The sequence below is a fragment of the Centruroides sculpturatus genome, unplaced genomic scaffold (assembly GCF_000671375.1).
Source record: "Centruroides sculpturatus isolate CEXI.00-Female unplaced genomic scaffold, Cexi_2.0 scaffold1742, whole genome shotgun sequence".
Taxonomy (NCBI): domain Eukaryota; kingdom Metazoa; phylum Arthropoda; class Arachnida; order Scorpiones; family Buthidae; genus Centruroides; species Centruroides sculpturatus.
The window spans coordinates 65,457-92,949 of record NW_019385947.1 but is presented as its reverse complement, the minus strand read 5'-3'; the positions used below and the strand labels follow the sequence as shown (position 1 = coordinate 92,949).

The following is a 27,493-nucleotide window of genomic DNA, read 5'->3' as shown; positions in this document are numbered from 1 at the left end:
TATATATATCTAATTTTGAGTGTTATTTATTAATAGCAATTTTTATTTATTTTAGTGAAAGTTGGAGAATTCCATCCAGATCCAATTGTTGAAACAAATTCTTTATCTAGTGTACAACCACCTGATGTGTGGTACAAAATGTCCATTCCAGAAGAAGCAATTGATAGATGCTTGCTATCAGCTTTACAATTAGAATCTATTGTGTATGCCTCTCAACAACATGAGACACTTTTGCCTAATGGAACTAGAGCTGGTTTTCTTATAGGTAAGATATATTTTATGTATTTTTCAATCATTTTATTATTAAAAAAAAAAAAAGCTGAAAGTAAGTTTGAAATATGGTTGCTTTTAAGTTTATCATTTTATAATAAATTAGTAGAAACAATCCACAATTATTTATTAAATATAGGTGATGGTGCTGGTGTTGGAAAAGGTAGAACCTTGGCTGGAATTATTTATGAAAATTATTTACTTGGAAGAAAAAGAGCTTTATGGTAACATTTTATTTTGAAAGTAGAACTTTTGCGAATAAATATATAATTTTATAAAACTTATAAACTTGTTTATGTTACAGGTTAAGTGTATCCAATGACTTGAAATATGATGCTGAAAGAGACTTAAAAGATATAGGTGCAAACAAAATAGATGTTCATGCTTTAAATAAGGTAAATCATAATTTTAATATTTAAATTTTTATTTAATAAATATGTTAATTTTTTTTATTATTGTGGATTATCTTGTTTCAGTAATAAGCTTTCCTTCTCTATATAAGTTTAATTTTTAATTTTAAAACTTTTAGTAATTAAAAACTGTCTTTTGTCGAGACATTAATATATGTAATTTCAAAATAATAAACAAAATTAAAAAATTTTCAAATTTGCATTACGAAAATTAAATTCTCAGGCCTTGGAGTTACTCGCTTTTCTCACTTGTACTCACCTTTTTGAAGTATCCTCACTTTTCTCACCTTTTGAGTCATTTTTTTCACTTTTCTCACATTTTTGGTGATTTCCTCGTGCTTAAGATGTGGGAATCAAAAATAATTTTAAAGCCAAACGACCTGCCGAATTATCAGACTATCGGACTAGAATTTTCTGGAAGAAAATACTCGGCCCTGAGCAGGACTCAAAACTGAAACTTCTGCTTAGTGTCTTTAGGTTATAGGAAACAAAAATTCCTTTCTGGTATGTAAAAGTCTTTCGTGCACTCAAAAAAAATCCCTCTCATTACAAATTCAGAAGCCAATATTGAGTAAAGTTATGTACTCATGCCATATTGTCATTATTAGCCAAAATCTAGTTCTTCAGAGTTGCATTTCTATCTATGGGGATTAAAAATAAGTATTTTAAGCAGGGTTGGCATGATTTTAAAAAAAACATTTTAAAACATGTTTTAAAACATAGGCATTGGATTTAAAACACAATTTTTCTTTTTTTTTTGAAATAAAGCACTTGATCTAGTAAAATAGAACAAGAAAAAAACAAAACAGAAAACTTTAGTGTAAGACTCAAGAATGTACAGAATGTTTTATTTAATATAAAATATAGCATTTTTAAATGTTTCTTTATGCAATGGCATTTTTAAGATTTGCATGTATTGATACAAACACCAAAACAGGATTGACAGTAGTGGCTTCTGCAGCTTGAAGAATTTCTTATTTTTAGAAATGTACAACGCTCAGTAGTGTTTGTTTAGATGCTTGAAAACTTTAAAAAGCTTTGCTGCCTTTTCCTGTCCAAGTCGATTTCTAAGTTTTGAATGAACAAGTCCATAGGTAGAGAAAATTCTCTCAATTCCCGCTGAAGAAACTACTACTGTGTGCAGCTGTGTAACTAATTTTAAAACAGGTTCATCAATTCTGTCACGTAGTGACTGCCACCATGTAAGAGGAGTGATATTAGTTAACACAGACTTTTCAAATATGTTGCAGAAATGGGCTAGTTTTTGCCAGGTATTTTAAAACTGAAGGCATAGCGTCTGGGTATTAAGCTTAGTTATTTAGAGTTAGTGCAGCATCTTTCATACTGCCTGTGAGCTTTGCACCCTGGTATCCTTTTTTGTGAAATATCCATTTTTTAATTTCATCTCTTATGCTGATTATAAGTGTGCATCAATTGAGACTAAAAAAGTAAATGAAAATGTAAATTCATATTTACACATTGAATTTTTTTATTCATTTGGTAAATGTTGTAAAAGGTAAAACACGTGATTACTTGCGGGAAAAATTTTCACATGCTTCCCAAAAGGTTAACAACGTTGTAACAATGTTGCTTTTTATTCTTCTGCAAGAAAAAGTTTCCTGTTATTTATGAAATCATTAATAAAACATTATTTTACTTATACTATTTGAAATTGTTTATTTCAAATTTATTAATTTATTTTGAAATCAATATTTACATGTCTCAAAGCATTAAAAAATAAACAGTTTTTGATCATGATAGATGTCCCAGTGTAACCAAATTAGCGAAATCAGCATTGACCGTCTCTCATGGCAATGCTGATATCAAACAGGGATTTTCAATTTCACGCCAGGCACTTCCTCCTGATAGAGCATCAATGTCGGAAAGAGTGCTCGAACCAGAAGAAAGTGAAATACATGCAACAGGACAAGTTTTGTTAAAAGCAGCAAACAAAAAAATACTGGAAAAGGCCATTAACAGCAAGAATGTGAAAGAAGTATGGGCAGCACATGTAATGCTTGTTAGCATTAAGTGTTCAAAAGCAAGAGGAACCAAAAAAGAAGGAAGCTGAAAACATCCAGAATAATCAGAATGAAAGAAGATCATTTTCCATTACTGATTATTTACAGATGCCAAAGACTTTTTAAGTATTCAAGGTTACTGGAAATACAGTAGCTCCTTGTTATATCGCACTTGTCAGGAGAGAAAGAAAAGGTGCAATATAAGCAAATTCTGGGCTTATACTAAACAGATTATACGTGCTATGCAATCTCTATCCTGTATTCTTTCATAAGCAAGTGTTTTTGATATAAAATAGGCTTAGTTTTTCAATACTGAACTTTATTCTTGGTTATCTCATATTAATTGACATTTCCATAAACATCGATACCACCAACACCCATTTGGTATTGTTTCTTTAACAATGACATTTAAAGACAAATACTGTCGATATAAAAACAAAATATCAGTTACGATTTTATTATACAGTACTATATTTTACAATAAATTGCTTATTAAAAATTTGTGTAATTTATGTTTTTCAATAAAAATTATAAATGCTGTAATTGAAAAGTTTAAAAAATAAATATGGAACATATAATAGAACCATCAAAACTTATAAAAATACAAAGAGTAAAATTTTTTAAAAAGCAAAATAAAGTTACTACTGTATAAAAACTTTCTGTTCAGAATTAAAGAAGTCTTTTCCTTACACATTATGCAGTGAATTTGAAATTTCACACCTTTATGTGAATTGGCACAATATCATCAATTTGCATAAAGGTGTGAAATTTCAAATTCACAGAAACTTGTAAATGAGGAGACTGTACTTAAAACTAATAAATAAACAATATTTAATATCAAAAGGAAACAAATGACAATTGATATGTCCACCTGTTTTGCATATTTAGATCTTGAAGAATTGTTTCACCTTCAATGGTAGTTTCAAGGACAATGGTAGAAATAAAATAGTGTATTTCGTTGCAAATAGAAATTTGTTGGCAATTGATAATTTAAAATTTATTGACACGAGTGCTTTTAAAATTTGGAGCATTAAAAAAGTACAATATATCCAGATCTGCAATGTAGCGAGTGGCTACTGTATTACAGTATATACAGAAATTTTTAAAATGTATTTGACCATAACAGAATAAAAAGAGAACAAAACTATTTTTACTGCTATTTTGCTGAGTTTTCCTTCCATGTTTTCATTTTGTTTTGTCACTATTGCACTCACTTTTTACTCATTGTTTCTGTACTTCAACTCACTTTTTCGGAGGGAAAATGGCACTTTGAGGCCTGAATTCTATAATTTTTCAACAATATAAAAATATATGAGAATGGTGATGAACATTCTGTTTAGAGATGAATTACATTTTCATATATGGTAGAAATTTTATATATTAATAAAATAAAGATGTTAATTGTAATTAAAAACATAGCTGATTAAAGTAATTCTATCTATGGGGATTAAAAATAAATATTTTAAGCATCCCTATGTTTTTGGCTGTTTTCTAAGAAATCCCTAAAATCTTTTTGTAGGGGAAAACACACTATGTCGAGGGATTAATCTCAAGCAATTTGTTTTTAATTTAGTTATAGTTATTTATTACTATTTTATTTTTAAAACTAAATTTTTGTTTTTAGTTATTTTTTTTTAATATTTTTATTAGATTTTAATATATTTAAGTTTATCTTACAATGAAATATAACCAAAGACTACTTAATTAACTGTTAAATATTTCATGTTTAAAATAGAAGTTTATATGAAATTAAACCTATATGTATTAGTCAAAATCCTTTATTATAAGTAGTTTTGAGAGAAAAGGAATCAATTGCATTTATATGCTCTGGCTCAAATATGTAAAGCAATGGTATGTGAATACATTTTGGTTTACAAATCAATATTCCATAGTGTGAGGCACCAGAAATAGTAGGGAAAAAAAAAAAAAAAAGGATTTAAGAAGAAAAATGTAAAATTTATTAAGTTAAACCATCTAGAAAACAAGTTATATAAGTGTTGAGTCAGCGAAACCGGACTTTGACATCGTTGCTCATAAAGAATAGCGGGAAAAACAAATTTTTAGGTAACGAAAATTAAAAAGGGAAATATTTAAATATAAGACGCAATAAATTAAAACAAAACGGAAATGTAATAGAAAAGGCATAGGTCTCATAAACATTGATAAAGATGATCATAATCGACAGGATGGTGTAGGATAAACCATCCTGGGCAGACCTTTATCACAACCTGAGTTGGTCTCAGTTTTCACCTAGAGACAGGTAAAAGACCAATAGGGGAGCATAGAAGGGAAAGCCCAACCAATTAGGAATGAATCGATACCAAAAAACAAAACCTCTGTCATCAAGGACAAGGGGGACTTTTTCTCAAGTACACTTGTTGTGAATGTTGCCGTCTTCTCTTTGTGCCTTTGTTCATCAATATCCTGTGTTACTTTACTACTCCAAACTCCAATTCGCCATTGTCCTGGGGCTCCATTACCACCAGACGAAAGAAAACCACTAGAGACATTCAACTGCCAGGACATCAATGTTTGGGACCTTGTCAATTATTTGTAAGCATGATCTTAAAAAAAAATAAATGGTTTCTTTGTGAAACACTTGTCTTTTGCTACCTCCTAAAATCACCACCCACATATGAGTAGACCTTAGTCCATCCCAACGAGAGGGAATAAAACTCCCCCCCTAATCGGAAAATTCAATAGCTATTCTGGGTTTAAATCTTAATTTTTTTTTATTTATTTTAGAGGAAAATAGTTGCATTTTTCATCATTGAATTATTTGTGTTTACATTTTTTTACTAACTTACTCATTTTTATTCTATTCATCTCTGTTTTAATTGCCTTCATTCAACTTCTAGTATATATTTATTGTATTTTTGTGATATTCCAAATATCATAAACAAATATGAACCACAAATTAAAGAAAATTGAAAACATTCTATTTAGCTGGGAATTAAAGATATTGTAGTGTATTAAAACTTTCACTAGCTTGTAAATGGAAATATCAATTATAGGTCTACTCTGCAGTTTTCCATTTTAACTGAGTTAATCCACAAATAATATATCTAATTTCAACAACTTCTATATCATTTGTTATTATCTAGTGTTGTGTCTTTGGATAAATTCAAATTGGTTTATAGTGTAACCATAAGACTCATTTCTGGAGTTTTCCGTCTGTGTTGAATATTATCTATCTCACATGCTTTTTTGGGAGTCACCCAAACATGATAATCACTTGGGGGCCTAGTCAGAACTGTAAGTGGACCAAAACTTCCTAGTTCATTTCATTAGAGATGCTGCTGTCAGATTCACTATATGGGGTCAGACATTTTCATGAAGAATAATGACTTTTTCTGACAGCTTTCCTTGTCTTTTTTGTTAATTTCTTTGCTAATAGCTTGTCAAAGGGTTCTTCAACAACATGGAATAGAACCCTGCATTAATTGTTTTTTCTTTTTCCAAGAAATCCACACAAATAACACCATCAAAATCCCAGGAGACAACTGCAACTGTCTTCTGGGATTTTCATAGTGTTATCTATGCAAAGTATAACTTTCTTGTCTTTTCAATAGGTTGTGCTTTGCATTTTTTGGGAAGCAGATAATTTCAGAATTGTCATTCTGTGCTGCTTCATTTATTTTCTGGAAAAAAAAATAGTGCATCAGTTTTGTCTCACTAGGTGATTGCTTCCAGAAAATTAACACATTTAGCTTGAAAATGCTTAAGTTGCCCTTCAAAAATTGTCTTGTATGTTGATTTTTGATTAAATGTCAGCTGTTGTGGAACCCATCTTGTGAACATTCTTCAAGACTGTAAGTTTTGAATGATTTTCTTGACACTACCAACACTGTTTTCACTTCTGAAGACAATTCCCATACTGAAACTTGCCAGTTTTCCAAGATGAGCTGTTGAATATGTGAGATGTTCAGTGCTGTAACTGCTATAGGCTTAATGCAACTATGCATTTCATTTGTAATCATCTCTCATCTTTCACCAAACCACTGACTCCATTCATACACTTGTGCATTGTTGTGACATTGTTTGTTCTCCATATTGTGGTTACAATCTTCTCAAGATCTCAGCTTGTTCTGCCTTTTACTGTATTTTTGCAGATTATCTGACATGTCAGTCTTTTTGTGGGAGACCACAAAAACATATATTTTTGTACGGTAAAAACCAGCATTCTGGCATTTAGAGGGTGCATTTAAAAAAACAAATGAGTTACATCACATAAAAATGTATGAGTTTTATTAAAAAACTGTGAAACTATTAGCATTACATCAAAAACTAGGATTATATGTTTGATTTCTTCATTTTGTCTTCTTTATAATAATGTAAAATACTCATGGAATTCTAAAAGTGCTTTTTTTATGTTTATTTTCTTGTAATTTTATTCAAAAATGCAAAAGTAAACATATTAAATTTAAGAAGCTCTCTGTAAATTATCAAACTCAAAACAAAATATGACTGAGATACTCATACATTTTCTGTGAAGTTCATACAGTATCTTCACAGAAAGTGTTATTACTTATTACTTGATGTTTTACAGGTAAACATCTCAGTCAACTCTGTAATTTTTTTCTCTATAGAAACAAATTTAATAATTAATTTTTTCACTGTTTCTATTCTTATATATAATTGTACAATCTGAAGAAGAAATGCTTTAAACTTATATCTCGGATATTTTAATAATCTGCTTTCTTAACAGATTATTTAATATATTCAAGATATTACTCTTTAATTTGTTAGTTTGACAAACATTTAATATGTTATTTTTGGAAAAAATGAAATAATGTGCTTTTATAAAACAATATATATAAAAAAATATGAGAATCTAGAAATTTTAATTAGCTTCTCAATATGTTCACTTTCAGAATTTTTGTCATAGGAAAAGGAAAAAAGAGAAAGAAGTGAATGGAGTGCTATGTATTTCTGTTTGATAGTAATTAACAAATTTTGTAGAGTGAGTGATAAGAATTAGGGAAAAGAGATGACAGTATTAAATAAGTAGTGTTGGGGATGCAAAACTGTAAATGTTTTTAAACAGATTATATAATAGTTTTGTATGGGCAAAATGTAGAGCAAATTCCCAATAATAGTTGTTTACTTTGACATCAGATATTGCTGTAGATATATTTTCTACAAGAATTTAAATGCATGAGTAATTGTTGCCAAAGTATTTTGGAACTGAAATATTTAAGTTGTTGTTACTTTGAAAAATTATATTTGCAAAAGAAAAGCTATAATAAAATAATTGCAAATTCTTATGTATTAATTGAAAATACTTTATTTTGTAAAATTATCTGACAAGATAGATCCATGCTTAATTAGTCTCAGTACTTCTTTTTCATTCTGTTAATTAATGATCACTGATGACAAGATGAAAAGATCAGCTATAAACTAATACTAATGACATCATTGTATACAAATTGAGTCGTGGAGGGGTTGCAAATTTATGGACTTTTTTATTAGTGGTAAAATAGTAAATTTTCAATACATTATTGGTAAATTATTGATGATTTTTTTTTAATTTTGACTCCAAATGCAAAAATTAGCATACTAGTGATTATTTAGTTGCTAATTCATAAATGAGTGGAAACCAACAATCAGTAGTGTGCTATGTCAATTGAATATTTTTGTTTTCTGTTTTGAAAAGCAACAGTTACATTGACTGAAAAAACAGAGAATGCTATAATTTGTTAATTATTGTGATTAAAATGTGGAGCTCTTATATTCAAATAAATGCAATTTACTTTCTTTTCTAGCAATCTACTTTCTTTAAACTATAGTTTAAAGAAAATAAATTGCCAAACCATTCAGCATTGTGCTATATTATGATATTTTAAAAATTGTAAAGTAATGACTTTACAGAAAAATGATGTAAACCTATTTTTACAGTTTAAATAAATAAATTTGACACTTATAAAAAAGAAACACAATTTATTCCTGAATATGTCTGCTAATGTTCTGTGACACTATCCTTTGTTGATAATTGATATGTTTATCAGTAAGTTCTAATATCAGTATTATCTAATGCACTACAGTTTTCTGTTATATTATCTTTGGTTACCTGACCTTCAGTTTTATCTGATGACACACACACACACACACAAGTGGAAGAATAAAATGATAGATGTAATATTTATAAAATTCTGGCAAGTTATTACAATAGTAAAGAAGAGAAATTTGTAAGAAACAAATACAAATTGTAAATTTTTTAAACAAATAAATGATTTATTTTTTATTTCTTTATTTTATTTAAAATGCTCTTACATTTAATAACAATATTGCTTAATTATAAGTTCATATATGTTTTATATTATACTTTTTTTAAATTACTGCATTATAATATAAACAAAAATGATTCAGTACTGGCTTTAAATTTTTTCCCCCCAATGCTTAGTTTTACTTTTTCCTTATTTTGACATTATCCTTGCATTCAACATTATCATTGTGCTTTTCTATTCAGCTTTTTTTTTCTCTATTCTATATTTTCTACTTATTATTTTACATTTTCAAACACTTAATGTACAGTAAATAAATTATAATGCTGTCTAAAAAAATTGATAAAATTTTTAATTAATGCATTTTTTTTTAGTTTAAGTATGCCAAGATATCTTCCAAAGTGAATGGCAGTGTGAAGAAAGGTGTTATATTTGCTACTTACTCATCTTTAATTGGAGAGAGTCAGTCTGGAGGAAAGTATCACACACGACTGAAGCAGTTATTGCATTGGTGTGGAGAAGATTTTGATGGAGTAGTATCCTTTTTTCTTTTTTTGTTAATACATGGCGTGATTTTTAAGTAAGTACCATTTTAAAATAGGACTGTTGCAATGCTGCGGTTGGTGTTCCACAAATGCGTGCTGAGTACCTACATCTGTTGGCTAGCCACAGATTCAATTATGGAAGCATTTGTTCGTTTGTGTGTGTTTAAAATGCCTCAGACAATTGAAAATCCTGCTGATTGTGAAGTATGCATGGTGATTTGATTTTTTTTTAATGCGAAAGATGTGAAAGGGGCTGACATTCATCAACAGATTAGTGAGGTGTATGGAAAAAATATTATGGTAAGAAAATGGTTTAGAGCATTTAAAGATGGCTGTACTAATGTTCATGACAAGGAGCATAGTGGGTGACCATCTGTCATTACAGAAGACTTGGTGCAGAAAGTTGATGCAAAAGTTTGAAAAAAACAGATGCTTTATGATTTCATTATCCAAAACAAAAGGTGCAAGCTCAGTAAGGGGATGTTTTGCTTCATGACGATGCCTGTCCACAGATGGCTCAACAAACCCGAGACCTTATCACATTATATGGCTGGGAACAACTTGATCACCCTCTGTATAGCCCTGATCTAGCAGCTAGTGCAGGCATGGCCAACATACGGCTCGTGTAATGAATTTATATGGCCCGCGCTTAATCTTTGAATATTAGCTACTCAAGTATGAATAGCTCGATGAAAAATTCTGATGCCTAAAAAAAATTAACAACTCACTGTGCATTTAGAGTTAACTTTCTGTTACAAATCTCTTAAGTACAGTGTAAAACGTTGATAAAGCACGATAATGTGAAAAATGTATCTGTAATCTCTATATACAATTTAGTCTCTTTGGGGTGACACCACAATGAGATCTCACACCACCTCAAAATCTTCCTAGGCCAACCTCTGGTTCGGCCAGTAAAAAAAGTTTTCTTTTTAATTCGGCTTGGGGACAAAAGCTGTTGGCCACCCCTGAACTAGTGACTGCCATTTGTTTCTCCACTTGAGAAAGCATCTAGGCAGTTTGCACTATGCCAACGATGATTATGTCAAAATGCCGTACTGCAGTGGTTGACAAATCAGGCAGCAGATTTCTTTGAGGATGGAATTCAGAAGCTGGTTGTATGATATGAAAAGTGTCTTAATATTGAAGGAAATTATGTTGAAAAGTAGATTTAGGTATGCGCTTTCATGTAAGAACAAAATTATTTTAAAAAATTGCAGTTGTGCTTTTTTAATGTCAAAATACTTAAAAAACACGCCTCGTATATTTATATAAATAAAATCAGTAAAAATAACTGTTTTATTCGATATTCTTCATAGTAAGGTACTTTCAGATATAAAATTTTTTTTTGGTAAATAATAATAAATTTTAACTGATACAGATATGTTTCTAAAAATACTTACAGGAGCTCTCTTACTTACAAACTTTCAGGCTTAAAAACAATTTATTGTATGTATAAAATTTAAATTTTGTACAGATTCTGAACTTCTCTTGTTGGTCATGGGGTAGCCGTGAAGTCAGTATTTAGCCAATAATAAATAATGTAGCTTTATTTCTATTGCATATTGTCATTTTTTATTTTCATGCAAATTCTGACATTCCATTACCATTTATGAGGTGGCAGTGAAGTTGGTAAGGTTGGAGTAATGGCATTTTTTGCTATTGTTTGCAATTTTTATAAACTTTTATGATTAGTACTTCAAAAATACATCCAAAACATAATAGTAAATTTAACAGTGGAGATAAATTCAAGAAGTGTTGCTCTATTACTGTGGAAACTAAGCTTGATGTTATAAAACTAAGTGTGTTAACTTAAAAATTGCATTTGAAATGCCTGCTATTAGGGAGTAGCAAATGAGTAAATGAGTGTAATGTATTAATGTACTTCTATTAGGTATATTTAAGGATCAAATACTAAAAATATGTGGTTATTCTGTGTGTGAATGTACTTTCTAGATTACACTATGTGAATACTGAAGAATTAATCAGAAATAAATACTTACTAAGTAATTACAATAATTTGACCCTGTGAGTGTTAAGTGTCATTTCATATTAAATTAATTTCATAATTTAATACAAGAGAGATCTAAAAATATATGGCTTATAATGGCATTCAAAACTACAACTATTGCAAGGTAACAGGCAGCATAATCAATTACATTATCTAGGTTATCCAAGCAGAAAGTTTATGCTTTTTTTCTAACGTGACTCATTTTATTCACTTTGTGTTATTTCCTTCCTGAAAATAGTTTTCATAATCTGTGAAACTTGAAATTATTATTAAGAAATATTCTTAATACTGCCTATTAAGGAAGTTGAAACTTAAATATTTTATTTGGGAATGTTCTCTGACTGGGAAGCCATAAATACATTACAAACTTTTAGAATATTGAATAGAATAAGAGCTGAAATGGAATTCTAAACAACAAGTTTTGTAATATCTTGTTTAAAATATTGTAAAATTAATTTGCATATGATTAAAACAGAATAATATGAGAATTAAGTGCAATGTTTATTTTATTAAAAATAAACAAAAAATATTTAGTATAAAATCTAGAATTAATTTTTTATGATTTTCTTAAATTAATTTTGTCTAAAAGAATAGTAATTTCTAAAGATTGCACTTGAAATATTTATTTGTTGTTTTTAAAAATATTTAAAATACATGCTGTGCAACTAATTAAATGTCTCCTTAATTCTTGATAAAGATTGTTTTTGATGAATGTCATAAAGCAAAAAATCTTTGTCCTGTTGGATCTAGTAAACCAACAAAAACAGGACTTACAGTATTAGAATTACAAAATAAACTTCCAAAAGCTCGTGTAGTTTATGCGAGTGCAACAGGTTCGTTTAATTATTATTTTAAAAAATTATATTATTTATAAAATCACTTCTGTCTATAAATTAAATTTATTTTAGGTGCCTCTGAACCAAAAAATATGGCTTATATGACAAGATTAGGACTTTGGGGAGAAGGAACAACTTTTCGTGAATTTAATGATTTTATATCTGCTGTAGAGAAAAGGGGTGTAGGTGCAATGGAGTTAGTGGCAATGGATATGAAGGTAACAATTTTTTTTTTAAATATTGTTAAACAATTACTGACAGTCAATATGTTATTAGTATAGTTTTTATTTTCATTAAAACACAAAATATGTAATTAATTTAATATATTTATATTTGTTTAGCTCTCATTAGTCACAATATGAAGATTTCAAAAATATATTATAGTTTCTAAATGTAACTAGAAAATGAATTGAAGTTTAATAGCATTGTATCTACTGATCATTTTAAGCATTAATAATATAGTCAAACCTCAGGTTTCAAACTTAATTCATTCCTAAAAATGTTGTTTGAAAACTGATTTTGTTCTAAAACTGAAACTAATTTTCACGTAAGAAATAATCTAAAATAGTTTAATCTGTTCCAGACTTCCAAAACAAAACATTTAAAACAATTTTTTAGCTGTATTTTATGTTTATGCATTAAAATGCCTATAAAGGCAATATTATAATTATAATATAATATTCTTTTATATATATATATATATATATATTAAAAGCAAAATGTTCCATCATCACCACCAACTGAAACTGAAACTAACACTTTGTGAAGTGTTATAAATAGAGATTCAACTCTGACTGCCTGGCTGGAGGAAATATAACTAAATTATTCAAGACCAACAGCAAGTACTTTGTCCACACTTTGCAAAATATTATGGTTTGATTGATTTGATTTTATTTTTAATTCTGCTTTTAGTTTCAGTTTCGGTGTAAAAGCCAGAGTTTTAATTGTTATTTTATTATTTTTAGTTTTAATTATCTGGCTACCTAATATAATATTGTAATATAAAATATTATATTAACCATCTCTCTCTCTCCCCCCATAGGGAATTTCAAAAAATCCCTTCTTAGTGTGCATTCTCATAGCATATCCTACTAAAATGCAGCCAAAACTGCAAAAAATGATTAAAATCATTATTGAATTTTAACTGAGTATTTAAAAAGATTTTTTATTTAAATAACCTATAAAATAAAAAATATCAGAAAATTTTTTATTCTAATGGGGAATTAACTTACTTGATGATAACCTTACTGGAATTAAATGATTAATTTTAAATTCTAAAATCTAAAAAAAAAAACTTGTTTGGACATTATATTTCAAATTTGTTTATTTGGATTTATTGTTTTTGGGTTATCCAAAAGGTGGAAATGATTAAAATTTTTATTAATTGCCAAAATGTATACTATATGTGCCACTATTTATTTTTCTTCTTTACAGTCAACCCCCCTATAATTACGGTCCCTATAATTATGATTCCTATAAAACTACGAAAAAATTGTGACCGGTATCCGTAAAAAACCCCCTATAAGATATAGGGGGTTTTTTACTGTTTCCAAAGAATGGAACGTATCTATATCTTATAGGGGGTCGACTGTATTATTTACACTTTATACTGACTAAAACTAACTCTTTCCTCAAGGGATGGAATTTCCAAAAATCCCTTCTTAGTGTGCATTCATGTGGCATATCTGTGTACCAAATTTCAACTTTCAACTTCTAACCATTTGGGCTCTCTGTGATTATTATTATTATTATTAACAATCCATCTCGATTATATTATGAGATGAGCACCAAAAATAATAATAATAATAATATATAAGGTTATGATGGTATATATTTTTCAGTAAAAGAATGAACAGATTAATAAAACAACATCCATAAATATATATATTTAAAATTTTATTAGGTAAAATTAAAAATTTGTTTTTCTTAATATACAAGATGTGGCTGAAGACAAGAATTACAGTGTGCTTTTGCTAACCTAATCTAATTATTGTAAAGAGTTGTTCAGATTATTGAGGTTTATATATGAAGAAAAGGAGGTCAAAATTTACTACAAACATATGCATTCAATTTAAAAAAATTTTCACTGTATTTGACATGCATATATGTTTGTTACAAATTTGTCATGTTTTTTGAAAATATACAGATCAGTAAAATAAAAACTTTTTTTTTTAATGCTTTGCATTATTTATTGCAAATAAACGTCATACAACTACACTGGAACCTCTATAATCATTATTAATCTCTTCCTAAGGATCTAATGAATATGAAAAATGATGAATATAGAAACAATTTTTCTCATAATAAATAACTGATATTCAATTAATTTGTTCCCATTCTAAAAAAAAAGATACAAGGATAAAAATTTTGTTGTTTGTAAAACTTTATCTTTATTGTACTAAATAAATACAGTATAGTGGTAGAAGAGAAAGAAAAGTAAGATTATTATTGTTTAGAAGAAGACATACCATCAATTAAAACATTAGGTAATTCCAAGTATGATCTCTGCATATTAAATTTTTCGGCTGGAAACACTAGAGAGATTGTGACCGAAGTTTTCGTCTCTAAAACATGAACGTCAAATGTTGAGCACCACCATCTTATAAGCTTAGAAGTTTGACAATGGCGTTTGGAACATCATTGGAATAATGCTCAACGTTCCAAATGCCATTATCAAACTTCTAGGCTTACAAGTTGGTGGCACTCAACATTCGATGTTTACATTTTAGAGATGAAAACTTCAGCCGCAACCTCTGTACTTTGTCCATTTTCAGACTTATCAATAATTTTATTTTACCTCTATTGTTGTTCTAACATTTTTTTCAAGTTATTTGTATTTGATTTTTTAACAATTTAAATTGGACTTGAATGGGGAAAATATGGACTGCAAAGGGTTAGGAATTATTAGTAAACTATTGCTAATTGTTTTTTTTTTTAATCTATACGAATATTATAAAGAGGTAAAGTTCATAAGTTTGATGTAGGAGGTAATCTCTGAAACTACTCATCCAATTTCAAAAATTCTTTCACCAACATTTAGAATGAAACTTAAGGGTGGACATAGGCTGTATATTATTTCGTTAAACATTCATATAAATTAAAAGATATTATCTAGGATTAAGACTTTTGTGTCCAACAGATAGCGCTAATTCTGCGAGTACAATGACCTAAGTTTGCTTTTCTGTGAGGATGAACTAAAGCAGATCATCTTCTATCTACTATATAAATAAAAATGTAATGTTCGTTTGTTCCTATCAATTCCTTTTAAATTTTGACACTACATTGCATTCGAATACGCACGCATTTTTATGTACAGTCGATCCCCCCTATAATGCGGATTCGTATATTGCGGCAAAAAAATTGCAACCGTATTTGTATGAAGACGCTAAAAAAGACTCGTAAAATGCGGTAAAACGTATCACCGATTGTGTCGTGACAGGATTGGTTGAATCTGGATCAATAGTAGACAAGCAGCCAAACTATTTACATGCTATGGACAGTTTATGGTAAGTTGAGTTTACTATCGTCTGTACAGTATACAAATTAGGTACTGTAAGTCTAATACAGTACTGTAATTTTTTACGTTTCTTGTGAAAAAAACATTTCTTATTCAATGGCCATAAAAATTATTTCTATTAATGATGTCTCCAAAGTTCAATGAATTTTTCACAGAAAAATAACTTATCAGAAAACGCGTTCGCCATTTGGTGCTCTGCAATGAAAACAAGCTTAAGCAATGGCATTGTTGAATGGTGCACACTCAATAAGTAATCCTACAATTTTTTGTTTATAGCATAGTTTATACGGATTATTCCCAAAAAATCATACACGTGTTTTGGAAATGTTGAGTCAAATTAGTCTAGAATCGATTCATTTTATGGAAGAAAACCTTTCAAACAGCCGTAATCCATAAACTGCACACATACCAGGCTGTGATTGACTCGTGTATTTAAGGATTCCTACAATGCGAAAGTCTTATAAAGTGGAACGTATCTACCACGTTATAGGGGGGGACTGTATATACGTGTTGAAATTCCCCCACTGATGGAGATGAAGAGGGGTAACGCTTACCACAAAGAACCCTGCTTCTATTTATACTATTTTAGATGTGGTTTTTTGTGTTTTTGATTGCGTTTTAATAGGGTGCGTCAACAGAATATACACTAAAAAGGGATTTTTCGATATTCCCCCCGTGCGGAGAGGGACAAGATTAAAGCTTACCGTGAAGAATTTGGCTTCTATTATACTACTTTAGATGCGTTTTTGATTGTGTTTTAATAGGGTACATCAAGAGAATGTACACTAAGAAGGGATTTTTCAAAAAGTTCCCCCCATGGGGGAAGTGTTATACATTTATAATAGATACATTTTGAGCCACAACAACGCATGGCGGGGTCTGCTAGTACATTATAGATCAGTTAAAAAATTAAAATTGGAAAAAGTTTGATGAAATTATTTATTCTGTTTTATTGGAGTAGAGCCTTTTCCCTGCCTCCCTGCAACTTTTGTAAAGTTTAACTCAATTTGTAGATGATACAAATGCTTTTTAAGCTCTTTATTACAAACAATTGCGCTTCAACAATAGATGAACAAAGGATAAACTTAATTTTCACTTATGTAGGCAGAACTACTATAGCATGTAAAAAGTATAAAGGAGAAGGATTAAATCAAATACTGTGTGTTAATTTTCAGTCTATTACTATATAGCAAATGATAAAATAAATTTTAAATGTGAATTTACTAAGAATAAATATAATAGCTATATTTCCACCAAGGAATATACTGTAGTTAGTCAATATTTTGCTACTTTAAAACAGGGTAGAGATGATTATTTTTTCAATGTAGCTTTTTGATAGCATGCACTTCCAAAAGAGATTGAAGACATTTATCTATCTGTGGATGAGCTTTGAAATCCCCTCTTTATAGAATGTTGCTGCCAGTGATTGAGATGGGCCTTAATGTTGTTTTGAAGATTGTCATTAGTTTCAAACTTCTGCCCTGCTAGCCAAGTTTTTAGTTCAAGAAAGAGGTGGAAGTCTTCACACATTAAAGGTGTGAAATATTTCACATTTCAGACTTCCACCCAGCTTGGAATGTTTTAAACATCGAGCATACAGCCCCTATTTAGTGCCAAGTGACTTCCACCTCTTTCCTGAACTGAAAACATGGCTAGGAGGGCAGAGGTTCGAGACTAATGATGATTTTCAAAACAATGTTAAGGCCCAACTCAAGTCATTGAAGGCAACATTCTATGAAGAGAGATTTTAAAGCTTGTCCACAGATAGACAAATGTCTCAATTTTCATGGTGATTATGTCAAAAAGTAATCATGTTTGTACTTAACTTATGGTGATAAATTGAGTTTGTTATTTACACTTGACTTTGTTTTATGAACCATTGGAGATTGAAAAAAACTGCCCTCGTATATTTGGAGGATTTATTTTTGTCTCAAGGTTGCTTTAACTTCACATATTAATGCATTTAATGTTTTTTCTTATTCAATTTATTATTTTTTAAAAACATAATATATTTAAAATGTAAATTATTTTGTACAGTTAAGAGGATTATACATGGCTAGACAACTTAGTTTCCAAGGAGTTACTTTCCGAATTGAAGAAATTCCATTATGTAAAGATTTTATTCGAATGTATGATGATTCAGTAAAATTGGTAAGAGTCTGATTTGAAATTTTAATATTTATTTATAAATTTACTATACATACATTTTATGAATTAAATAATATGCTATATTAAATTTTTAGTGGGTTGAAGCAAGAGCAAAGTTCCAAGAAGCTGCTGAATTAATGGATGGTGATTCAAGGACTAAAAAAACAATGTGGTGTCAATTTTGGGCAGCACATCAGAGATTTTTTAAATATCTTTGTATAGCTTCTAAAGTGAAACATGTAGTGTCAATTGCAAGAGAAGCTGTTAAAGATGGCAAAGTAAATGCAATATAGATAGTTTTTTTTAATATAATATGTTTTATATTATACTTTTTTTAAATTACTGCATTATAATATAAACAAAAATGATTCAGTACTGGCTTTAAATTTTTTCCCCCCAATGCTTAGTTTTACTTTTTCCTTATTTTGACATTATCCTTGCATTCAACATTATCATTGTGCTTTTCTATTCAGCTTTTTTTTTCTCTATTCTATATTTTCTACTTATTATTTTACATTTTCAAACACTTAATGTACAGTAAATAAATTATAATGCTGTCTAAAAAAATTGATAAAATTTTTAATTAATGCATTTTTTTTTTAGTTTAAGTATGCCAAGATATCTTCCAAAGTGAATGGCAGTGTGAAGAAAGGTGTTATATTTGCTACTTACTCATCTTTAATTGGAGAGAGTCAGTCTGGAGGAAAATATCACACACGACTGAAGCAGTTATTGCATTGGTGTGGAGAAGATTTTGATGGAGTAGTATCCTTTTTTCTTTTTTTGTTAATACATGGCGTGATTTTTAAGTAAGTACCATTTTAAAATAGGACTGTTGCAATGCTGCGGTTGGTGTTCCACAAATGCGTGCTGAGTACCTACATCTGTTGGCTAGCCACAGATTCAATTATGGAAGCATTTGTTCGTTTGTGTGTGTTTAAAATGCCTCAGACAATTGAAAATCCTGCTGATTGTGAAGTATGCATGGTGATTTGATTTTTTTTTAATGCGAAAGATGTGAAAGGGGCTGACATTCATCAACAGATTAGTGAGGTGTATGGAAAAAATATTATGGTAAGAAAATGGTTTAGAGCATTTAAAGATGGCTGTACTAATGTTCATGACAAGGAGCATAGTGGGTGACCATCTGTCATTACAGAAGACTTGGTGCAGAAAGTTGATGCAAAAGTTTGAAAAAAACAGATGCTTTATGATTTCATTATCCAAAACAAAAGGTGCAAGCTCAGTAAGGGGATGTTTTGCTTCATGACGATGCCTGTCCACAGATGGCTCAACAAACCCGAGACCTTATCACATTATATGGCTGGGAACAACTTGATCACCCTCTGTATAGCCCTGATCTAGCAGCTAGTGCAGGCATGGCCAACATACGGCTCGTGTAATGAATTTATATGGCCCGCGCTTAATCTTTGAATATTAGCTACTCAAGTATGAATAGCTCGATGAAAAATTCTGATGCCTAAAAAAAATTAACAACTCACTGTGCATTTAGAGTTAACTTTCTGTTACAAATCTCTTAAGTACAGTGTAAAACGTTGATAAAGCACGATAATGTGAAAAATGTATCTGTAATCTCTATATACAATTTAGTCTCTTTGGGGTGACACCACAATGAGATCTCACACCACCTCAAAATCTTCCTAGGCCAACCTCTGGTTCGGCCAGTAAAAAAAGTTTTCTTTTTAATTCGGCTTGGGGACAAAAGCTGTTGGCCACCCCTGAACTAGTGACTGCCATTTGTTTCTCCACTTGAGAAAGCATCTAGGCAGTTTGCACTATGCCAACGATGATTATGTCAAAATGCCGTACTGCAGTGGTTGACAAATCAGGCAGCAGATTTCTTTGAGGATGGAATTCAGAAGCTGGTTGTATGATATGAAAAGTGTCTTAATATTGAAGGAAATTATGTTGAAAAGTAGATTTAGGTATGCGCTTTCATGTAAGAACAAAATTATTTTAAAAAATTGCAGTTGTGCTTTTTTAATGTCAAAATACTTAAAAAACACGCCTCGTATATTTATATAAATAAAATCAGTAAAAATAACTGNTAAAAAAACAATGTGGTGTCAATTTTGGGCAGCACATCAGAGATTTTTTAAATATCTTTGTATAGCTTCTAAAGTGAAACATGTAGTGTCAATTGCAAGAGAAGCTGTTAAAGATGGCAAAGTAAATGCAATATAGATAGTTTTTTTTAATATAATTTTTGCAGTATTGTTTTTTATTATTATTATTTAATAATTTTGTTTTGAAATTTTTTAGTGTGTTGTAATTGGTCTACAATCAACAGGGGAAGCTCGAACATTAGAGCAGTTAGAAGAAGCAGGAGGTGAATTAACAGATTTTGTTTCTACGGCAAAGTAAGATCATTTTGGTGAAAAATCATGATAAATTTATTTGTTTATGTATATATTGACATAGAAAAATATTTTTAGGGGTGTTTTTCAAAGTGTTATAGAGAAGCATTTTCCTGCTCCAAATAGGAAAAAAATGCTACGTTTATTAGGTTTAGAAAATGTCTTAACTGAGCATAGCCCATCTGCCTCACCAATACCTTCCTCTTCTAGTGGAGGAAAAGGAAAACCAGGTTAGTTAAACTTGCTTAAAAATATGTACTGAGAAATAAATTTTGTAAATTAATATTTTTTAAGTTTTTATTGTATTCCTTTAAATCACTAATTAGTGCGAAGAGCTCGACAAGGTGTTAAAAGATACAGAGAGTGTAAACTTTCTGATGAAAGCAGTTCTGAAGAAGAAAGAGAAAACAGTGCAAGTGAAAGTGAGTTTGAACCATCTGCATCTGAATCAGTTGAAGAAGAAGAGGGCAGTGATTTCAGTCCTAGTCCTTCTGAATCTGATGTTGAGAGTGATTTCAATCCATTTGGAGAAGATTCAGATAGTGATGGTTAGAATTTTAAATTATTTACTATGGATTATTATTATTATTATTATGTTGGGTTTAGTGGGTTATACTCAGTACTCGCTGGTGGCTGTGTACTATGCCAGACCTGAGTCAAGGCATAGCAACCAAAACAAAACTAAAATTAAATAAGTGTGTCAGTGTCTGTATTCAGGAATTTCCTAACAATATGACATGTTTTCAATATAGTGGCCTTCTGTAGTGTGATGTATGTATTTCTATTCAGTTCTAATGTTCCCAGGCTTTTGTGTAGTGTGTGTGGTATTACACCTGTACAGGAAAGAACGACAGGTACAATAAGCACCCTTTCCATCCTCCACAGATGCCTTATTTCCTGGGCGAGTTCTGTGTACTTGCTAATTTTTTCAGTGCATGTGTTTTGTACATTGTGAGTGTTTGGAATGGCTATGTCTATAATGTATGTGATTTTATTGTGTTTGTCAATGAGTGTGATGTCTGGTCTGTTGTGGTAAATTGTTTTATCTGTGATTATGGCTCTGTCGTAATACATTTTGTGCGTGTTATTTTCCAATACTGTCTGTGGAATATACTTGTAGTATGGTTCGTGGATGTCTGCCAATTTGTGTTTCTTTGCAAGCTCTTGGTGTATTATATTTGCTACTTGATTGTGTCTATGTAAGTAATCTGTCTGTGCCAAGAGCTTGCAACCAGAAGTGATGTGTTGTATAGTTTCTGGCATGATGTGACATTTTCTGCATGTGTCATTTGTGAGTGTTGTATCTTTGAGTATGTGTTTTCTGTAGTTTTTAGTATTTATGATCTGATCCTGTATGGCAATCATGAATCCTTTCATCGCCCCAAAGAGGCATCCCCAATCTAACCAGCTATTTGACGCAGTTTTGTCAACAAAATCCTGGGCCAGGTCGTAAGGATGCCTGCCATGGAGAGCCTTTTGAGCCCATGATTGCTTAATGTTGTCTATGCTTTTTATATGTTGTGTCATGTCTGTATGTTGTGTCATGTCTGTATGTTGTGAGTGTAAGTTTAATGGTGTGTTATTTGAGTCTGCTAGAGTTACTGCTTTATGTAGCTGTGGTGTTTCTCGTTTCTTGTAGAAAAACTCTCGCAGTGACTGTATTTGTTTGTAGTGAAGGTTTACTATGTCGATCAGGCCACGTCCGCCATCTTTACATGGAAGGGTTAATCTTTCTATGGCAGATTTAGGATGATGTTGTTTATGCTTAGTAAGTGTTGTTCTTGTTTTCCTTTGGAGTTGCTCAAGATCTGTGAATCCAATGTATAATTCCAAAAGAATATGTGAGTACTGGGATGACATATGTGTTTATTGCTTTATAGCATTTAACCTACTTTGGTATTCCTTAATTAATCTTAGTTTGGCCTTTTGGAATCCTAAATACTTGTAGAACTTGGTCTCTTCCATGGATTCATCTCCATTTCCAAGTGCAAAATTGCCTTTCTTCAGGACTCCTTTTTGTATGTGAAGTGTTTTGCATTTGTTTATCTTCATCTTGTATTAATTTGATATTAAAATAGTTTAGTTGATTTTATAAATTATTCCATTATATTTTTGTTAAAATATTGCAAAACACACCTCTGTGTATTGGTAGCACATTGTATATCTAATATTTATATACAGAACTTGAAAGCACAGTAAATTAATTGAGTTCAAGGGCTTCTCGGCACCTATTCAACACATTATGGTGCATGCACATTGTCACCATGTGCATGTCAATTTAAATTCTTTGTTTAGTTGTTCTAAGTTTAGCTTTGTTCTAAAGAACTTATACCATTAGTTTTAATTTGAAATCTTTGTTCAAAAAATTTATTTGAGATTGTCTGCCTGAGGACAACATTTTTATAGCACTTCGAAAGCACTTGCAAATATAGCGATATTTATACATAATTAACACCTGTGTGATAATTTGTTTCTCTCTTGTTTAAGCACAGTAAAACTTCGAGGGGCAGGAAAAAACTTTGAGTTACAGTCAATTTGAGTTCAAGAATAATAGTTCATGAAAAATACCAATTCTGAATAGATTTGTATTTTACCTCTTTTGTATTATATGAAGAATATAGTTTGATATAGTTTTTTTGTTTTAAACAGCCCCAAGTAATGCCTTTCAGCAAAATGTTCAATGTAGCTAATGGAATCAAACAGTTTTTCAGGTACATCTTGTTGAGATAAAGTAAGGGTCCTCTCGCTTTGGACTGGGACATTGTCTGCAAATGGGTGTTGGAGAGTAGATACAACTACTGTCTGAAAATTTCATGGAAATTCAATAATTAGGATCACTTCTGATAGAATAAATATTAAAATTCAAGTTGGAAAAGTTGAAATTAACATAAATCAGTGTTGGGAGAGAATGAAATCTTAGATATAAACATCTTAAACCCAACGTTATCAATCAGAACCAAAAGATTGCTGTAATGTTCAAGTCACCATACATGTGTAATAATAGATTTAAATTTAAAAAGTCTATAATTATATACTTATAATTACAATAAAAATGAAAATGTGTTATTGAAAAATATGTATTGAGTAAATTTCAGAAAACATGAACAGAAAATAACAAAAACAAATTTTATGTGTCTTTAATTGAAGTAAAATGAGCAAGCTTCCTTGACAGCGGTTTATAGTGACAAATTGCTGAAACATGTTTTGTGAAGTGATGGATGATAAGTTTTAACAAAATTTTGCACAATAAAATGATTTATTGTGATGGAGGCCAAATTTTAAAATTGACCTCAAGGAGATATCTGTGCTCAAAGATCATCCCCATGTTAAGTCGTGGGGAAATTTTGCATTGTAAAACATAAACATACAAGTACCCACTACTCGACAGTCAAAATATAGTGCCCATCTACCTCAGAAGCTCTTTTCAGATTTCTTGAAACCAAGCTTTTTCTTATTTTTCTCAAAATTTACCATATATACCTTAACTAATAATATCTTACATTAAAAAATTTTTATCAGAAAAACAATTAATAACAACAGTATATTGTAGTTTGGATTTCCATTGTAAGCCTAAGAGAAAAATTTAATTGAGTTCTATTAATTATTTTTGTGGTTTTTCTGTTAATATAATTCAAAATATTTCTATATTTATCAGTGGCATATGTAACAATGTCCCCACCATGTCAGTCATTTACTATATAAGTTAAGGAAGTTTTAGAACTAAGGTAAAGAATGGCAAGTTGCTTTAATTTAGTGCCCCCAATGATATAATATAAGTAAGTTTACATAGTATAATAAGTCCGATTAATAGATTATAGTCACAATAGACTAATACTAATAAAATAATATACAGTGGAACCTCGGTATATGACCTTAATCCGTTCCTGATGTTTGGACCTATACTGAATAGGATGTATACCAAACCAACCTTTCCCATAAGAAGTAATGTAAAAATGATTAATCCGTTCTCATGTAAAAAAAAAAAAAAGGCTGGCTTTAAACACCTCGCTTTCCTGACTAGTTCCTGCTTGATTTTTCATGAGATCAGCATGTATATTTTTAGCTTTCTTGCAAATAATTGCTTCTGATAGGATGTTGCCAGCACACTGTTTTTCAGTTATCCAAGCAAAAGCAATTTCTCAACATGATCTAATGTCTTCAATCTCTGTTTAGAAATTGATTTAACCCCTTTCGCAACATTAGCAGATTTAATAATGTCTTTATTTTTCACAATTGTCAATATCATCGTTCTCGGAATATGGTATGCAACAGTTAAAATCTTGAACATGCATGCCACCTTCATATTTCTCAATAATTTCTTTTATCAATTCCATTGTGATCCTAGTCATTTTTTTTAGTTTTCTGTTGCTTTTCATTTGCCTTTTTGCAATTCATGATTAATAAAAATAATAAAATTTTACTTACAAATTAAAATCAGAAGAAATTTAATAAAGTTATAAACTGTGGCACCACGAATGTCTAGTCTGGTCTAGTACACCTATAGTGCTACTTGTTCATAGATGGCACATATAATTGAATTAAGTCGTATACCGAACAAAATTTGTTTCGTCCAAATAGGACGTATTCCGAATTGGACATATTCTAAAGCAGACGTATATTGAGGTACCACTGTATAAAGGACTAGAAACATTAATTAATTCATTATAAGTTAACATTTGGATGTTTTTCTCTAAAAACTTCATTTGTCTTTATTCTCCTGCTGTTGTAATATATGTAAACATGGGTAATAAATTTTTTGTAAGATATAAATATTGAATGATTCCACTTTAAATTTTGAAGAGGTGATCATATAATACAAATATTATAATTAGATTTATAAGTATCTTACATATAAATTTTTTTATTTACTGTTCAATGTATTATATAAGAAAAATCCTATAGTTACACATTTAATAATGTTATAATTTTTACAGATCCATGGTTAAATCGAAAATCAAAAGGTAGTAGTAGTAGAGGAAAGAAAAGGAAGAAGAAATCTGTTTCTCATAAGAGACCAGCAAAAGGTATTTGCTTAAATTTTAATAATAATAATAATAATAATTTATTTATTATTATTGACATTAAAATAAAACATTTATAATTTAGAAGAAACTCCAAAGTTGCCTACATCTGCTGATGCAGTTGAAAGAGCCTCAGCTATGAAAGATGAACTTCTTCAAAAATTAGAACGTTTAGGAGAAACTTTACCTCCAAATACATTAGATCAACTCATTGATGAGCTTGGTGGTCCAGAAAATGTTGCTGAGGTAAAATTTAAATTTTAAATTAGTTGTAGTTAAGAATATTAAATTTTATCACTCTAATATAATTAAGTTAACAAGTTACATTTTTCAATAAATTATGAAAAAATAAGTTAAAATGAATAAAAATTAAATAAAAAATGAGATTTAAAAGACAAAATTTTAACAATTACATAAGATATTTTAACATTTTTAATTCAGATATTTAGCACCCTTTCATTTTAGCTTTTTTTTTTATATATATATACTCTATTAGATTGGAAAAATGTTAATAAGGTACAACAGCTCTTTATTATAACACTTTCTGTTAAATACTTTTGTGTATTATTATATTGTTACTTTCTGATGATAAAAAGCAATAAAAGTTTTTTTTTTTTTTAATTCTTGAAGTTAGACTATTTACAAAAATATATTAATATTTTCGAGTCTATCATTAAATCCTTTTACACAAACCACAGAAGACACAGTTACATTGGTTAGAAGATAAAACTTCTTCTGAAATAGAAGAAAGAACTTATGCAATGAATTTATTTCAGAAGAATACATAAAGGAAATTCTAATAATGCAGCTTTTCCCAATTAGGAATTTAAAAACTATACAATTTGTTAAGAAGGGTGTCTAGTTGCAACATAGAAGATAGATTGTAATAGCTGTAAATAAAATAGTTATTGCATCATTGTATCTGTATTCTATTTCAGAAGAATAAATAATAATAATAATAAAGGAAACTCTAATGGTGTAATTTTCTCCTATTAGGAATTTTTAAAAAAAGTAAAAAAATTTTTTTGTCAGAATACTATGTGAATGATGATAACCTTTTACACAGTAATTTATTATGCAATTTGAATTTGCTCTTTCACAATTGAAATACTCTCAAAGTTAAAAATATTTATTTTATTATTAACTAGCTGCAAGGACCCGCTTCGCTGGGTTTTTAAAAAGGAACGATAGTAAAGATTAAGATAATTACATTATAGCCAATCTTACCCGTTTTCACAGAATGCAAGAATTAGGTCCCCCGTTTCCAGGCTAATTAGAAACCTGGTCCCGATTCTATTTCTGAACGCTTCCTGTTTACGTCAAGTCAAACAAACTATTTTCAACGTTTCTGGAATGTTTACGATCGTTTTATAATCGAACCAATATTCGAATTTTATGTTTGAATTTAATTCAAACAAATTCGAACAAAACATTCGAAATAGAAAGCCACTTTCAAGCCCATATCTCCCGCACCCTTATAACTATCGAGATGCAACCACCCCTATGCACGAATAGAGACTTGGGGCTACTACCACATACAAACACCATTCACGTGCAATGTGTAGTTTTTGCGAAAAAGTGAAATATAGGGACATACATGTCCATTTATATATATATATATATAGATACAAATTTTTAATATAAATCTTGCTTATGTTCATGAGATCAACAAGGCAAGTATTTTATACACATTATTAAAAGTAGTTACTATTTACAGATGACTGGTCGTAAAGGAAGAGTAGTTAGTACAGATGATGGTAATATTCAGTATGAATCCAGATCAGAAACTGATGTTCCACTTGAAGTACTCAATCTTACAGAAAAGCAAAGATTTATGGATGGTGAAAAGGTAAATACTTTTAAAATTTTACCTTACATTTCAGCTATTATTAATATAAGAATTGTGATTATTTAAGATTTATGTAAAGAAAAAACAATAGTAATAATAATCTTTGTTTTATGTATATTTAAATATACAATAAGATTTAAACCAAAATGCTTCAACAATTATATAAAAAATGCAAATCGAATTATAAAAAATAATATGAATATTAATTAGAACAGAATTTTAAAAAATATAGTAAATATCACAGAAAACTTTAACATAGAATTATT

The 27,493-nt window shown here is 29.8% G+C and overlaps 1 protein-coding gene across 1 annotated transcript in view; it reads left to right on the top strand.

Moving 5' to 3' along the window:
- Positions 1–27,493, top strand: part of LOC111612748 (protein strawberry notch homolog 1-like) — a 65,886-nt gene that overhangs the window by 21,151 nt on the left and 17,242 nt on the right. The window contains exons 8-21 of the mRNA XM_023353995.1: positions 56–265; positions 410–494; positions 575–665; positions 9,300–9,461; positions 12,176–12,311; positions 12,387–12,532; positions 17,869–17,982; positions 18,075–18,257; positions 20,263–20,360; positions 20,436–20,587; positions 20,684–20,905; positions 25,292–25,381; positions 25,464–25,624; positions 27,096–27,227. Coding sequence (XP_023209763.1) covers positions 56–265; positions 410–494; positions 575–665; positions 9,300–9,461; positions 12,176–12,311; positions 12,387–12,532; positions 17,869–17,982; positions 18,075–18,257; positions 20,263–20,360; positions 20,436–20,587; positions 20,684–20,905; positions 25,292–25,381; positions 25,464–25,624; positions 27,096–27,227 — 1,982 coding nt within the window. The remainder of the gene's footprint in view (positions 1–55; positions 266–409; positions 495–574; positions 666–9,299; positions 9,462–12,175; positions 12,312–12,386; positions 12,533–17,868; positions 17,983–18,074; positions 18,258–20,262; positions 20,361–20,435; positions 20,588–20,683; positions 20,906–25,291; positions 25,382–25,463; positions 25,625–27,095; positions 27,228–27,493) is intronic.